The sequence below is a fragment of the Lithobates pipiens genome, unplaced genomic scaffold, assembly GCF_037356315.1.
Source record: "Lithobates pipiens isolate NorthernLeopardFrog02 unplaced genomic scaffold, aLitPip1_a1.2 Scaffold_8, whole genome shotgun sequence".
Classification (NCBI taxonomy): Eukaryota; Metazoa; Chordata; class Amphibia; order Anura; family Ranidae; genus Lithobates; species Lithobates pipiens.
In genome coordinates this window covers 615,932,347-615,949,807 of record NW_027507903.1, presented here as the reverse complement: position 1 = coordinate 615,949,807, position 17,461 = coordinate 615,932,347, and the positions used below count along the sequence as shown (strand labels likewise).

The 17,461-nt window shown below is 45.2% G+C and overlaps 1 protein-coding gene across 3 annotated transcripts in view; it reads right to left on the bottom strand.

Moving 5' to 3' along the window:
* The window catches only part of WRAP53 (WD repeat containing antisense to TP53), a 32,798-nt gene extending 24,791 nt beyond the window's left edge, over positions 1 to 8,007 (bottom strand). The window contains exons 1-2 of one of the 3 annotated variants that reach the window (XM_077470674.1): positions 7,922 to 8,007; positions 1,035 to 1,837 (exon numbers count right to left, since the gene is read on the bottom strand). In XM_077470674.1, coding sequence (XP_077326800.1) covers positions 1,035 to 1,765 — 731 coding nt within the window. In that variant the 5' untranslated portion in view covers positions 1,766 to 1,837; positions 7,922 to 8,007. The other 2 variants (XM_077470675.1, XM_077470676.1) reach the window with 2 other exon arrangements.
* Between the last annotated feature and the right edge of the window lie 9,454 nt (positions 8,008 to 17,461).

The following is a 17,461-nucleotide window of genomic DNA, read 5'->3' as shown; positions in this document are numbered from 1 at the left end:
AAAGAAGAAGGATAGAAAAGCGAAAAAAAAAGGAGAGAAAAGCAAAAAGAAGAGATCGTCAGTTATCCTTCCTCTCTGCTGCAGCAGCCGCTCACTGACACGAGAGCTGGAGCTGCAGGATGGCGTGACTTGACTAAAAATAGGCAAGTACACAGTTTTTTGGATTTTTTTTTTTTTTTATACAGGGTTTGCTAGATAGGTAGGAGGGGGAGGGAGTGTTTTTAGGAACAGTAAGTATCACCCTCATCTTCCACTTTAATGAATGCAAAGCTGCACTAAAAAGAGATGTTTGTCATTTTTTCCTTCCAAGAATCACTGATGCTGCATCTGACCCCCCCACAAGGGCTCTAAGACTGAGAACCGAGTGATCAAATACCACTGATCACTCAGTTCTCAGAGCTCTGTGAGGAGAAAGCTGGTGATGGTCACTCTGCTCTGCCCAACCACCACACCCCCCCCCCCCCCTCCCAAGCGAGCACTGGGCTGTGGAGGGACAGGAGCGGCCGGCTCAGGCTAGTCCAGGGTTGTGGGTGGATACCAACCATATGGTTGCGATCTTGCCCAAGCCTGGAGCTGTTCTGTGACTTCAGCCTACCACCCACTATCTGCTGAAACCAGGTCACAGGAGTGCAGAACGAATGTGATCCACAGAAGTACAGCCAAACAAGCTCTAGCTGTACTTCTCCTTTAATTTGTTTCTTACAACTGCCTGAAAGTTCAGCTTTTACATTTTTTTCTCCTGGGAAAAATACACAAATAAACTAGTCTCCCTTCCCAAGTCATGGTGAACGCAGGCAGATATACTGCTAAACATGTAACAGGTCAAAGCATTAGAGGCTTGCATTCATCACATGTGAACACACAGGCCAGCATGCAAAAAGGCAAAGGAAAAGCAATGTGTAAGCACTTGTAGGAGGTGAGATTGGTGCACAGGGAAGATTGGTGAATGTGGTTCTTATATGAACCCTTGCGGACCAGCAGGCACCTCTCCTACAGTGGTACCACATAATAGAAAATCCTTACTGCTCACTTACAAATAGGTCTCCTCCTCTGTAGTCGCGGTCATGTCCTCTGGATTCACCAATTCCGCTGCTATTTCCTGATCGACTTCTTCCACCTCATGGGAGCAAACGTCACAGACCGGCTCCGGGTGATCAATACAAAGCTTCTTGCTGGGTGGCTCCTCAGAATCCTGATCTTCCGGAACCAGTGAAGCTTGTGCCTCCATGACTTTGTCTCCACTTAGGATCTCAGCACCTTCACCACTTCCAGAATCAATATTTTCTTCTTCCTTTGTCTTATGGTCGTCTTGAAACATTAAGGGATCGGTCTCTTCAACCAAGCCATCAGTGCAAGATTCTGTAACAGTACGACATTCTGAGGACCAAAGGCTTTCCTCAACCAGTATCTCAGGTGGCTTCCCACAAACATCAACCGATGAGCCACTGTCTTGCTCTGATGTCTTGTCCTGGTTGTGGGCAACGCTTTCCTCTGACTCCAGTCTTAACTCAGAGGATTTCTCAAACATATCAACACTGCTTCTATCCAACGAGCCATTGTCTCTCTCTGTCGTCTCATCTGGGTTGTGAGTGGGAATTTTCTCTGACTCCAATGACTTCTCAAAAATATCAACAGCGTTTGGTTTCAACGAGCCAACGTCTTGCTCCAAAGTCTCTTCTGGTGCGTGAGTAAAACTGTGATCTGACACCAGGCCCTCTTCAGCCACAGTGTCTCCGGGTAAAGGAATTCCCTCAGGAACCTCCATCTTGAGTACCTCTAAGGAATTTTTGAAATCACAGAATTGCTTTTAAGTTTTCCATCCAGATGGTATTAATGTCTGTCAAAAAAAGAGAAGGATAGGATTAAAAAAAAAAACGAAAACTAAAAATCCCATCATGCCTCTGCCTCTAGGATCATGCCTGCATCTGTCAGAGCCTGGCAATGTCTCATGGCATTTGTAGTTTGAACACAGCTGGAGCACAGAGGTTGCTTAATGGTTACAGAACAACACTGGTCTCAGCCCCCCGGGAATGTATTTTTTTTTACTTTTTCTATCTTTTTACCCAGAATCCATTCTCCAGTCTTTCTCTCTCAATTGCTTAGGGCTCATGCACACTTGTGGTTGGAGAGGGCAATATAAAACAGGAGTCTACATCCTTAAAGGACTGTGTATTGTGGGGTGTTGTACAAACCATAACATGGGGCATCACTGGCTAAGTGGTTTGAACTTCCGCCTGGCAGCACTATGGTTGTTGATTTGAATCTCAACTATGGCACTACCTACTGGGAGTTTACCTGTTCTCCATGTGCAGGTTTCTTCCAGGTACTCCAGTTTCCTCCCCCACTCCAAAGACATGCAGGTAGGTTAATCGGCTCCTGTATAAAAATTGGTCCCAATATGAAGTATGCATAAATGCGAGTTAGGGGGCCTTAGATTTTAAGCTCCCTGAGAGCAGGTAAGCTGCCGATTGGGGGGGGGGGGGGGGGTACACCAGTGGTTCTCAACCCTGTCCTCAAGTACCCCAGACAGGCCATGTTTGCAGGTTTTCCTTTATCTTCCATTCAATGGCTTAGTATTTTGGACAGCTATTTTATCTAAGAGAAATTCCCAAAACATGGCCTGTTGGGGGTACTTGAGGACAGGGTTGAGAGCCACTGGTCTACACAATATAAAATGTATACACTTTGGTGCATTGGGTGAGCAGTATCACCTCCAAACACGACGCATTCAAGTGAATGGGGCTATCCTGCAACCGCCCGTGATGGGCACAGTGGCGTGGCCTTTGTACGGTTAAAACAGGCAGCGAGAAGACAACATTGCTTTCTCACAATGTGGCAGATTGTTTTTCAGCCTAAACTTAGCCATAGAAGCTTTTTTTTTTTGACACGCAGTGAAACTGTATCCCAAGCCTGCTGACTACTCCTGCTATCATGCTGGGAAGGCGAGACCTCCCTCCCTGAGGTGCTGTTAGGCCTTTTATGCATTTTTCAGTGCGTTTTCAGTTTTATAGAAACGCGCTACAGTCCATTTACCATGGATTCCTATGGGTTACATTCATGTCTGTGCTTTTTCCACCACTGCATTTTTTGGAAAGGGTCATGGACTTTTTTTTTCCCCTGGCAGCAGATTGCGTTTTTTGGTTCCAGGGACTTCAATGGAAATGCAGCAGAAACACATCAGAAATGCAGTGCTTGCGTTTTTGAAGCGCTTCTGCAAGACAATAGACACCTCTCAAAAGCGTTTTAAAAATGCATCACAAATAATTGTGAAAAAAAAGACAAAAAACGCCGGGAAAATGCATCAACCGGGCCCTAAAATAAAACAGAGCAGATCATTGCTAACTCTTGTCACAATATTCTAGAAAAGATGAAAAAAAAATTACAAAAGAAATAAAAAACAGCTCCCACCTCGTCCTCTGGCTAGAGTGCAGGAGGCACTGTGACGATGGAGGATCCATGAATATCGGGCAATACTGATAAACAGAGATAGAAAAATAAACAAAGGCAAGAAAAACAAGGGCCGAGCCTAAAATAGAGGAACCCAAACCCACCTAGGTCAAAAACAGTACTCCTATGGATGGGGCCTCAGGCACACCAACGCTTACCAGTTCCTGTGTGCTGAGGCATAAAAATGATGGCGTTTTCTGATGCCTACAAGTGAATGCCTTCTACATCTGTGGAAATGCACATGTGTTGTATTCTGGGGAGAAGCCCTGTAGGAGCATGCAAACATGAAAAAAAATAAAATAAAAACACAGCCACATACAGCCATTGCCTTGGTGAAGGCGTCAGCTGCCAATACAAACAAATTACTGTACATGGCTGCACTTGAGTAAACGCCAATGGCTTCTGCATCAGTGGTTGCGGACGCATGCAGGTACAGGGCTTCTCCCTGCAGGGGAAATGCATCATAAGCACGGGTAAATATATAGAAGCCATCGGCATGGCTGTGCATAGCTGCCAGTACAAGTGAAGGACTGTAAATGTCCGTGCTTGGGTAACTTCCCAAGATGACTTCTGCATTGGTGGTTACCCGCACATGTGCACAGGGGGTTCTTCCCCAATTACAAAAGTGGCACTTCTGGGAGAAGCTTTCTATGTGCAGGTAAACATGCGGAAGCCAATGGTGCCTACCAGAGCAGGGCCATGTACAGCTGCCAATACAAGTGAATGAGTGTACGTGGCCATGTTTGGGTAAAGGCGATGGCATCAGCATCAGCGGTTACCAGCATATGTAGTGCTTCTCCCCAAAAGTAGAAGGTAAACATGCAGAAGCCATCAGAGTCTGAGTGTGGTCACATACAGCCCCAAACACAAGTAAAAGACTGTACGTGACCGTGTGTACGACACTTCTCCCCAACAGCAAAAGTGGTGCGTCCAGGAGGAACAGACGTGTACACAAGTAAGCATGCAGAAGCCAATAGCGGTTTCCTGAGGGTGGCTGTGCACAGCTGCCAATACAATTGAATGACTGTACCTGGCTGTGTTTGGGTAAACACTATGACATCAGCATCAGTGGTTACCAGCACATGTAGTGCTTCTCCCCAAAAGTTAAAATCAAACATGTAGAAGCCATCAGTGTCTACCTGAGCGTGGTCACATACAGCCCCAAATACAAGTAAAATATTGTAAGTGACCATGTGTACGGCACTACTCCCCAAATGCAAACGTGGGTGCGTCCAGGAGGAAGTGCCATACATGCGCACACAGGTAAGCACGTGGAAGCCAACAGAGGTTTCCTCGGGGCGGCTGTGTAAAGTAGCCAACACAAGCAAATAACTGCTGGTGACCACGCTTAGATACACACTGATGGCTTCTATGTGGATGATTACCTATGCATATGTGTACGGGCCTTCTCCCCAAAACGCAAAAGTAGCACATCTGGGCAGAAGCATCATCCATGCAGGTAAACATGCAGAAGCCATTTAACTGGGCACAACCGTATACAGCCGCCAATATAAGTGAATGACTGTACATGGCCGTGCTTGGGTAAACACTGGTAGCTTCTCCATTGGTGGTTACCTGCACATGTGCACAGGGCGCTCCTCCTCAAATGCAAAAGTGGCACTTCTGGGGAGAAGCTTTCTATGTGCAGGTAAATATGTGGAAGCCGGTTTCTACCCGAGTATGGCCATGTACAGCAATTAAATTACTGTACCTGGCCATGTTTGGGTAAAGGCATCAGCGGTTACCAGCACATGCAAAGCTTCTCCCCAAAAGTAAACATGTAGAAGCCATCAGCATCTACCTGCGCGTGGTCACATACAGAAACAAATACAAGTAAAAGACTGTGTGTACGGCACGGTTCCCCAAATGCAAAACCGATGGGTCCAGGCGGAAGAGCCGCATGCAGGTACACATATAGGAGGCAGCAGTATGTGGCCACACTCAGGTAAATGCAGATGCCTTTAATGCACATGCATGCACCGATGCAGAAGCCATCAGCGTTTACACGAGCTTTGTCATGTACAGTCATTAATATTATACAGGATTTATATAGCGGTAGCACTTTACAACGTAGGGGGGAGGGAATAGTATAATTACAATACAGTTCAATACAGAAAGGACAGGAGGGCACTTGTCATTCACTTGTATTGGCGGCTGTACACTGTCGTGCCCAGTTAAACGCTGATGGCTTTTGCATGTTTACCTGCGTGGATGATGCTTCTCCCAGATGTGCCACTTTTGCTTTTTGAGGAGAAGCTGTGAAAAGCTGCCAACACAAGCAAATAACTGCTAATGACCACGCTGGGATAAACACGAATGGCTTCTACATCAGAGGTTGCCTATGCACACGTGTACAGGACTTCTCCCCCCAAATGAAAAAGGAGGCACATCTGGGGAGAAGCATCAACCTCACGGGTGAACATGCAGAAGCCATCAGCCTTTCACTGGACATGCCCATGTACAGCCACCAATACAAGTGGCTTCTGCAACAGTGGTTACCCATGCATGTCCATAGAAGGCATCAGCGTTTACCTGAGTATGGCAATGTACAGTCAGTCATTCACTTGTATTGGCAGCTGTGCATGGTAGCACCCAGTTAAAAGCTCATGGATTCTGCATTAGTGGATACCCACACATACACGATATACACATCCGAACACAACTGAATCGCACAGGTTTTGAGGCTAATTAAATGCAGATAAGGCACCAAGCGGGTTTAATTATCGCCTTAATCAGCCACAGAACCTGTGTAATTAATATGCGTTTGGTTTTAAAGGGATGAGGTTGCAACCCTACATACACCCCGTTCACATGGGCGTACTACATTGTACACTCATGTGAGGGCTGTGTTCGCCTGCATGGGGACGCACAGGTGTTCCATGCACCCTAGAGCAGGTGTTTCGTCAGATTAGGCAACCCGTCAGAATTTGTACCGCAAGTGACACTCCGTCGCCGCCACCTTGCTACACCCCGCACAGTAAGGATATACAGTGAGAAGGCGGCAAGTAGACATCTTGTTACACCCACCGAAGTCTTGCAAAGCACAGTTATTTTTAACAGTAAACTAAGTTTATATAGTAAAATACAGTATTGAAAAATCTGCCTGCGTGTTTAGGATGTCGAATTTCAAAAGCAACAGCGAGCCTGTTGATCTCACAGGTTTGCTAATCTGCTTTGAAAAATCCACATCAAAACAGTCAGAGGGATTTCAAAATACAGAATTTCACTATATGAGCTCCAATTTACTGCTAAAAAAATAAGTGTGCAGTGCAAGACTTTGGTGGGTGTAACAAGATGTCCACTTGCCGCCTTCTCACTGTATATCCTTACTGTGGACAAGTGCGTCAAGAAACGTCACAAAATTCTGACGGGTCACCTAATCTGACGAAACAAAATTTGTGTCTATCATATGGAATAGCTCAATTTCTAGATTGTAAGCTCTAACGAGCAGGGCCCTCTGATCCCTCCTGTATTGTACTGCCTTCCTCAATGTTGTAAAGCGCTGCGCAAACTGTTGGTGCTATATAGATCCTAAATAATAATAATAATTCTAGTAGGGAATTGGAGAAATTGCCCACATCCCTAGTAAAGTATAGAAACAGCAGAAACAGGAACCCTCTGGCGGGACTTTAAAAAGGCAATGACTCCAAAGAATTGCGTATGCAAACGATAAATGTATAACATTTCCGTGTCTATTAGGACGCAGTGGCTTCACGGACACGGTTGCTGGTCCCAACCTGACATTAACGTGGGTCTCTAAACTCAGGCAGCATGCGTTTGGGAGGCCATGCATGCTTGCAGCTGTCAAACTGCGAGTAGCCGCTGCTTCCTGACAGAGGTGACTGCCTGCACGCGGATGAACCGAGCACCTGTACATCCCCATTTAGGCAAACACGGCCACCACATGGGAGTACGCTACAGTATGCCAATGTGAACGAGGCCATAGAGTGCTTCTTCCCAAATGCAAACCGGTTCCATCCTGGGGAAAAGCGTGGTGCGTGGTACGTGCGGCAAAACACGTGGAAGCGATCTGCAAGTGCGGCCGGGTCCAGCTGCTGATACGAGCGAAGGACTAAATGTGGCTGGGTTTGTTATAACCTGCGTACGGTGCTTCTCTCTGAATGAGAAAGTGTCGCGTGTGCAGAGAAAGGTCGCACACGTGTAAACACGCAGCGGCCATTGCTGTTTACCTGTGCGCTGCCCCAGGTGCCTGAAAAACGCAACATGCAGCAGCCCAGGCGTCCAAACACGGCTGAGGTTTTACACCCCGGAGACTAAATCCAGAGAGATAAAAAAAATATATATATATATATATACATTATTATATATAACAGTATAACATATAAATATGCATTATTATTATACAGAGATAACTATAATATAAGAGACTCCTGGAAGGAGCCCCAGCACAGGACATAACACACCACTCACTCATACACAGGGAAGCTGGAAGATATGCACACAGCCTCCTTACCATAGAGGAGAAGACAAAGTTTAAACAGAGAGCCGACCAGGCGAGGCGCATACATTATGCATCACTTCCTCCAGAAGTGATGCAGCTACTTCCGCCCACAATAGTGTCATATTTTGCTGCCTATCACAGGATGCTGCGGAAGTGACGTTGCCGCCAGAAATTGCGTACTGCGCATGCGCGATGCGTTCCAAACACTCGCGCCGTGCGTTCCAACATATTTTCGGCAATACAGTTCAGCGAAACCATCACATAATGTTACGGAAGTGATGTTAAACACAACACAAACACTGGGCCGTGCGTTACAACGCTAATACTTCCCTTGTTACCTAGTATCATTTATTACCAACCATGCTGAGCTACGTGCGGTGTTAGGTTTTGCATTGCTGGGACTTGTAGTGCCTATCCTGAGCTACATGCTTCAATGTTCAGTGTCCTCATCCTTATCCCCGAGCTTCAATGTTCAGCGTCCTCATCCCTATCCCCGAGCTTCAATGTTCAGTGTCCTCATCCCTATCCGCGAGCTTCAATGTTCAGTGTCCTCATCCCTATCCCCCTGCTTCAATGTTCAGTGTCCTCATCCTTATCCCCGAGCTTCAATGTTCAGTGTCCTCATCCCTATCCGCGAGCTTCAATGTTCAGTGTCCTCATCCTTATCCCCGTCCTTCAATGTTCAGAGTCCTCATCCCTATCCGCGAGCTTCAATGTTCAGTGTCCTCATCCCTATCCCCCTGCTTCAATGTTCAGTGTCCTCATCCTTATCCCCGTCCTTCAATGTTCAGTGTCCTCATCCCTATCCGCGAGCTTCAATGTTCAGTGTCCTCATCCCTATCCCCATGCTTCAATGTTCAGTGTCCTCATCCTTATCCCCGTGCTTCAATGTTCAGTGTCCTCATCCTTATCCCTGTGCTTCAATGTTCAGTGTCCTCATCCCTATCCCCCTGCTTCAATGTTCAGTGTCCTCATCCCTATCCCCATGCTTCAATGTTCAGTGTCCTCATCCTTATCCCCGTGCTTCAATGTTCAGTGCCTTATCCTTATCCCTGAGCTTCAATGTTCAGTGTCCTCATCCTTATCCCCGAGCTTCAATGTTCAGTGTCCTCATCCTTATCCCCGAGCTTCAATGTTCACTGTCCTCATCCTTATCCCCATGCTTCAATGTTCAGTGTCCTCATCCCTATCCGCGAGCTTCAATGTTCAGTGTCCTCATCCTTATCCCCATGCTTCAATGTTCAGTGTCCTCATCGAAGCATAAGGATGAGGACACTGAACATTTAAGCACAGGGATAAGGATGAGGACACTGAACATTGAAGCATGGGGATAAGGATGAGGCACTGAACATTGAAGCACAGGGATAAGGATGAGGACACTGAACATTGAAGCACAGGGATAAGGATGAGGACACTGAACATTGAAGCAGGGGGATAGGGATGAGGACACTGAACATTGAAGCTCGCGGATAGGGATGAGGACACTGAACATTGAAGCTCGGGGATAAGGATGAGGACACTGAACATTGAAGCTCGGGGATAAGGATGAAGACACTGAACATTGAAGCATGTAGCTCAGGATAGGCACTACAAGTCCCAGCAATGCAGAACCTAACACCGCACGTAGCTCAGCATGGTTGGTAAAAAATGATACTAGGTAACAAGGGAAGTATTAGTGTTGTAACGCACGGCCCAGTGTTTGTGTTGTGTTTACCATCACTTCCGTAACATTATGTGATGGTTTCGCTGAACTGTATTGCCGAAACTATGTTGGAACACACGGCGCGAGTGTTTGGAACGCATCGCGCATGCGCAGTACGCAATTTCTGGCGGCAACGTCACTTCCGCAGCATCCTGTGATAGGCAGCAAAATATGACACTACACCGCAAAAGCAAGGGTGCTTCGTCAGATTAGGCGACCCATCAGAATGTGTGACGGAAGTTACGTTCCGTCGCCGCCATCTTGCTATCTCCCCCGCACTCGTCCATAGTAAGGATACACTGAGAAGGTGGGAAAGCGGACATCTTGTTACACCCACCGGAGTTTTGCATTTTACACTTTTTTTTTTTAACAGTAAAGTGAGTTTATATAGTGAAATACAGTCATTAGAATTCCGTATGACTAGTTAGATGTTGAATTTTAAAAGCAGCGGCAAGCCTGCTGACCTCACAGATTTGCTAATCTGACAGAAGTTTGCTGCTTTTAAAATTCAACATCTAACCAGTCAAACGGAGTTGTGAGTACTGTATTTTATTATATCAACTCACTTTACTGTTAAAAAATAAACGCAAAATTCCGGTGGGTGTAACAAGCTGTCCGATTTCCCTCTTCTCAGTGTATCGTTACTATTAAGGAGAGCGGGGTGTAGCAAGATGGCGGCGATGGAACGTCACTTCCGTTACATATTCTTAAACCTCCCAATTTTTTGAGATGGGAATGAGGGACACCTATTAGCAAACATGTAGGCATAGGACACCCCCCCGGCCACACCCCCTTAAAGGAGAATTGTACAAAAAAAAAAAAGATTGGTTAAAGAGGAAGTAAACCCTCAGCATGAAAACGAAAAAACAAAAAACCTTGCAAGACAAAGGCATAATTTATGTATTACCTCAGATTGATCCAGTCTCCCCCTCCGACCGCCGACATGTTGTCCCGGAGTGACTTCTGGGTATCGCGGCTCCAGTGCTGTGATTAGCCGAAGCCGCAGACAGCGGCGTGCAGGCGCACTGAGCACGGCACCGTCAACGGCGAATATGCCGCTCGTGGCGGCTCCTGTGCGCATGCGCGGGAGTGACGTAATCGCGGCTTCGCCATCTGACAGCGGCGGGGCGGCGAGACCCACCAAGAAGATGGATGCGCCGGACTACAGGGGACAGCAGTGACATCGCTGGCTTCTGTGTCAGGTAAGTGACACATAATGGGCTACTATGTGATGCATAGTAGTCCATTATGCTTTACCTTTGCAGGGAATGAAAGAGGAAGTAAACCCACCAGGGTTTACTTCCTCTTTAATATAGGGTTACCTGTAGTTGTAAACAAGGGTTTACAACCACTTTAAATCTACAAGTGCTTTTTTTACGACTACTATTCCTTTGTATTGACTTTTGGAATTTACAAATGCAGCAATTTTAAAATTGGATGAAAGATTTAGCGCTGTGAAACACTTTTTGAAAGATAAATAGTGCATTTTATATGCAGGAAAGCCCCATCAGTGCCAACAAGCAGTGGTGCCTATCGGCGCCACCCATCAGTACTGCCTATCCGTGCCGCCAATCAGTGCTGCCCGCCAGTGCCTCATATCAGTGCTCACCAGTGCCGCAAATCAGTGCAGCATATTAGTGCCTCCTCATCAGTGCCCATAAGTGAAGGAGAAGAATTACTTATTTACAAAGAAAAATATAAAAAGAAATCATTTGGGTGCAGTGTTGTATGACCGCACAATTGTCATTCAAATTATGACAGCGCTGAAAGCTAAAAAATGGCCTGGGCAGGAAGGGGGTGAAATGCCCTATATTGAGGTGGTTAAAGAGTACCTGTCACTGCCCAAAGCTATCATAAGAGATATTGTTCACCCCTTGTGATAGCAAAGTTTAATACAATAAAAAGTTAAAAATGTACTATATATATATATATATATATATATATGTAAAAACTTAAAGCACCCCCATTCCCCTGTGCTCGTGCGCAATGCACAATTAGGTCCAGCACATATTATGTAAACAGTGAGGTATCGGCACAAACAGAGTGACAGCAATACTTCCAGCACTCAATCTTACGTTTAACGCTAAATTAATAAAAAAACCTGTAGTTTACAACCATTTTAACTGCCCCCTGCCTGCCGTATAGGGAAATAACTCTGCAGGGTGGTTCTATTGTTCTTGGACGACGTCATATGAGGTCGCCCCACTCTACGCAGGGCGTGCAAGCTTGGCGATGGGCGCTGAGCTGTGTCCCTATGACGAGGTGCATCCCCAATCTCAGTAAAGAGCCAATGACGCGGCTCTTTATCCTTGTGATCAGCTGTGTCCGATTACAGAGCTGATCACATGTAAACAAGGAAATGCCAGTTATCAGCTCTCCTCTCCTCAGCGTTGAGAAGAGGAGAGCCGATCAGCGGCATTTTCTCACAGGGGAGACCTGTATAGGTAATCATCAGTGCCCTAATCATCAGAGTGGCCCCAACAGTGCCCAGCAGTGATGCCAGTCAATGCCAATCAGTGTTGCCAATCGGTGCTCATCAGTGATGCCAATCGGTGACCATCAGTGATGCCAATCAGTGATCATCAGTGATGAGAAGAGGAGAGCCGATCAGCGGCATTTCCTCACAGGGGAGACCTGTATAGTTAATCGGCACCCTGATTATCAGTGTGGCCCCAACAGTGCCCAACAGTGATGCCAGTCAATGCCCATCAGTTTTGCCAATCAGTGCCCATCAGTGATGCCAATCGGTGCCCATCGGTGATGCCAATCAGTGACCATCAGTTATACTAATCAGTGACCATCAGTGATACTAATCAGTGACCATCAGTGATGCCAATCGGTGCCCATTGGTGATGCCAATCAATGACCATCAGTAATGCCAATCAGTGACCATCAGTTATACTAATCAGTGACCATCAGTGATACTAATCAGTGCCCATCAGTGATGCCAATCGGTGCCCATCGGTGATGCCAATCAATGACCATCAGTAATGCCAATCAGTGACCATCAGTTATACTAATCAGTTACCATCAGTGATGAGAAGAGGAGAGCCGATCAGCGGCATTTCCTCACAGGGGAGTCCTGTATTGTTAATCAGCGCACTGATTATCAGTGTGGCCCCAGTAGTGATGCCAGTCAGTGCCCATCAGTGTTGCCAACCGGTGCCCATCAGTGATGCCAATTGGTGCCCATCAGTGATGCCAATCAGTGACCATCAGTTATACCAGTGACCATCAGTGATGCCAATCAGTGCCCATCAGTGATGCCAATCAGTGCCCATCAGTCCCGACTATCAGTGCCCATCAGTGCAGGCTCATCAAAGCCCATCAGTGCTGCATATTAGTGCCTCCTCATCAGCGCACTTTAGTGAAGGAGGAAAATGACTTATTTAGAAGAAAAATGTTTGTTTGTTTTCCAAAATTTTCAGTTGTTTTTTTTTCAGTAAAATAATTAAAACCCCGTTGGCAATTGAATACCACCATAAGAAAACTCTAGTTGAGTGAAAAAAATGCTAAAAATTTTGTTTGGATACAGCGTTGCATGACCGCACAGTTGTCATTCAAAGTGCTACAACGCTGTAAATTGGCCTGAGCAAAAATGGGGTAAAAGTGCCCGGTATTGAAGAGGTTAAAGTGACATATCTGTGTGCGTTTGAAGTGAACCTTTCAGTAGCTTTACAAATCTGCATTAATAAATTATTGACATGTCACAATGTACAGGAACGCCATCATTTTATAGAAAAGCTCCGCCTTTTTTTTATTAAAAAGCTCTTGGGCACCAGTTAGTTACTTTGCCTAGGCTAATATGATGTCATCAGTCTACTGGAGAAAATACTGTGGAAGGACACACCCCTGCCACACCCACAATTTTGGGGACCTATGAAGAATTAATATGCAAAAATACCAAAACAAATACATCCCCTAACATATTACAATATACAGCAACAGTATTATTGTACAGGAAAACTTTACTTTTTATCAATAAAAAGCCATTCTTGAGCTTTACCTGCTCAGAATGTTTATTTATTGTTAAAGTGATTGTAAAGTCAGAAGTTTTTTTTTTAAATCTTGATGCATTCTGTGCATTAACCACTTGACAACTGGGCACTTAAACCCCCCTCGTGACCAGACCAATTTTCAGCTTTCAGCGCTCTCGCACTTTAAATGACAATTACTCAGTCATGTAACACTGTACCCAAATTATTTTTTTGTCCTTTTTTTCATACTCATAGAGCTTTATTTTGGTGGTATTTGATCACCTCTGGGTTTTTTATTTTTTGCGCTATAAATGAAAAAAAAACCCGACAATTTTGAAAAAAAACACATTTTCTTTGTTTCTGTGATAAAATTTTGCAAATTATAATTTTTTCTTAAATTTTGGCCACAATTTATACTGCTACATATCTTTGGTACAAATAACCCAAATTAGTGGATATTATTTGGTCTTTGTGAAAGTTATGCCACGTACACACGATCGGAATTCTCGTCGGAAAAAGCTCTGATAGTTTTCCCAACGGAATTCGGCTCAAGCTGTCTTGCCTACACACGGTCACACCAAATTCCAATTGTTTATAACGCGGTGACGTACAACACGTAGGACGGGACTAGAAAAAGGAAGTTCAATAGCCAGTAGCCAATAGCTTCTGTCTCGTAGTTGAATCTGAGCATGTGTGATTTTTGTTATGTCGGAATTGCATACACACGATCGGAATTACTGATAGAAAGTTTTTCCGCTGGGAAAATTGAGAATATGCTATTAATCTTTGGCTGACGGGAAATACGGACAGCTAAATTCCGATAGAGCATACACACGGTCGCATTTTCCGATGAAAAGCTCCCACCTGTCTTTTTCTGGCGGGAATTCCGATTGTGTGTACGCTCAGTTTACAAGTTGTGGTGCAAATCATAAAAAAATGATCAGACCTGATGTTCTGGTGGCCTGTCTCATTTCTTGAGACCCGAACAAGCCAGGAAAGTACAAATACCCCCCAAATGACCCCTTTTTTGAAAGTAGACATTCCAAGGTATTTAGTAAGAGGCATGGTGAGGTTTTTGATGTTGTCATTTTTTTCCCACAATTCTTTGCAAAATGAAGAAATTTTTTTCCACAAAATTGTCATTGTAATAGGTTATTTCTCTCATGTGGCATGTGTATACCACAAATAATGCCCCAAAATACATTCTGCTACTCCTCCTGAGTATTACGATACCACATGTGTGGGACTTTTCCACAGCCTAGCCACATAGAGAGGCCCAACATGCAGGGAGCGCCATCATGTGTTCTAGGAGCATAAATTACTCATCTAGCTTGTTGACTACCTATTACACTTTTGAAAGCCCTGGAGCACCAGGACAATGACACGTGACACTGACGACAGATGGCACTGATACGTGGCACTGATGACACGATATACTGATGTGGCACTGATGACAGATGGCACTAATACATGGCACTGATGACACTGATGACAGATGGCACTTATATGTGGCATTGATGACACGTGGCACTTATACCTGGCACCGATGACACGTGGCACTAATATGTGGCACTGATGACAGATGGCACTAATATGTGGCCCTTATGACAGATGGCACTAATAGGTGGCACTGATGGCACGTGACACTGATGACAGATGGCACTGATACGTGGCACTGATGACACTGATAACAGATGGCACATGACACTGACAGGTGACACTGATGATAGATGGCACTGATACGTGGCACTGATGACAGATGGCACTAATATGTGGCACTGATGACACGTGGCACTGATGACAGATGGCACTTATACGTGGCACTGATGACAGATGGCACTTATATGTGGCACTGGGGACAGATGGCTTGACAGGAGGCACTGGGGACAGATGGCACTGACGACAAGTGGCACTTATACGTGGCACTGGGAACAGATGGCACTGATGACAGGTGGCACTGGGGACAGATGGCACTGATGACAGGTGGCACTGGGGCAGATGGCACTGGGTACAGATGGCACTGACAGGTGGCACTGGGGATAGATGGCACTGACGACAGGTAGCACTGGGGACAGGTGGCACTGACGACAGGCGGCACTGGGGACAGGTGGCAGTGGGGACAGATGGCAGTGACATTGTGGGCACTTTCGTTTCGTTTTTTTTTTACTCACTGCCGCTTGCAGCGTTCATCTCTCCCTCCTCACACGCTGTCTGTGTGAGGAGGGAGAGCCGGCGATGAGAGATGATCTCATATGTTTACATATGAGATCATCTCTCATTGGACACGCCAATCACGCTGTAAACGCCAGCTGTGGCCATTTACAGCGATCTGTGACTGGCTGCATCACGGAAGTAAACAGGAGGACATCCAGGGACGTCCTCCCGGCAATTGGCGTCCACGCTGCAGCCGTCTTTCGGCTATAGCGCGGACACCTAGTGGTTAAGATAAAAAATCTTCTGTGTGTAGCAGCCCCCCTAATACTTACCTGAGCCCCATCTCTGTCCAGTGATTTTGCACCAGAACCTCAGCTGTTCAGGGACTTTCCCTCATTAGTGTTACAATGGAAAAGTCTGCGCTATCAAATTACTCTTGGTTTAAACCAATATTCATAAGTGTAACCATTACCCAGAAAAAGTCAATCACTACACTTTACTCTCTGAGTGGAAAAATAAACAAACAGGTGCTGCAATTAAAAAAAACCTGAATATAAGATTTAGCTATAAATGAAAGAAAACTTTGATCGCGCAACCTGAATGAATTAATCAAACGAGTGCTCACATGAATCTCCGGAATACAAATTTCCATGCCCAAACCACTCCAAAAGATCAATAATCAATTAATCAGTGATAAAAAAAATATATCCCTGTTATATCACTCATAAAATAAATGAAAAATTAAATCAATATGTGAAAGATATGGTGAATCTGCCTCACGCAGACCAGCAAAAAAAAATAAAAAAATATTAATTAACCACTTGCCGACCAGCGCACGACGATGTACGTCGACAGAATGGCACGGGCAGGCAAATGGGCGTACATTTACGTCCCTTTAAATTTGCTGCCCTGCCACCGGGAGCGCGCCGCCGGCGGCACACTCCCGCGCTGGTCGGGACCTCCGTGAGTCCGGTCGCGGGACCCGCGGACTCGATCGCCGCGGGCATACCCGTGATCGTCTCACGGAGCGGCCGAATGAAGAAATGCCGTTGTAAACAGCATTTCTCCATTCTGCCTAGCAACTAGTGACGCTGATCTCTGCTCCATGTGATTGGAGCAGAGATCAGTGTTCACTAAATAAAAAGCCCAACCCCCCCACAGTTAGTAACACACCCCTAGGAACACTTAACCCCTACACTGCCACCCACTGGTTAACCCCTTCACTGCCAGTGTCATTTACACAGGAATCACTGCATTTATATAGCAGTAATTACTGTATAAATGACAATGGTCCCAAAAATGTGTCAAAAATGTCCGATGGGTCCCCCACAATGTCGCAGTCACAATAAAAATCGCTGATCGCCGCCATTACTAGTAAAAAAAAAATAATAAAAAATTATTAATAAAAATGCTATAAAACTATCCCTATTTTGTAAACGCTATAACTTTTGCGCAAACCAATCAATAATCGCTTATTGCGATTTTTTTTACCAAAAATATGTAGAAGAATACGTATCGGCCTAAACTGAGGGAAAAAAATGTTTTTTTATATATTTTTGGGGGATATTTATTATAACACAAAGTAAAAAATAATGTGTTTTTTTCAAAATTGTCACTCTATTTTTGTTTATAGCGCAAAAAATAAAAACCGCAGGGGCGATCAAATACCACCAAAAGAAATCTCTATTTGTGGGAAAAAAAGGACATCAATTTTGTTTG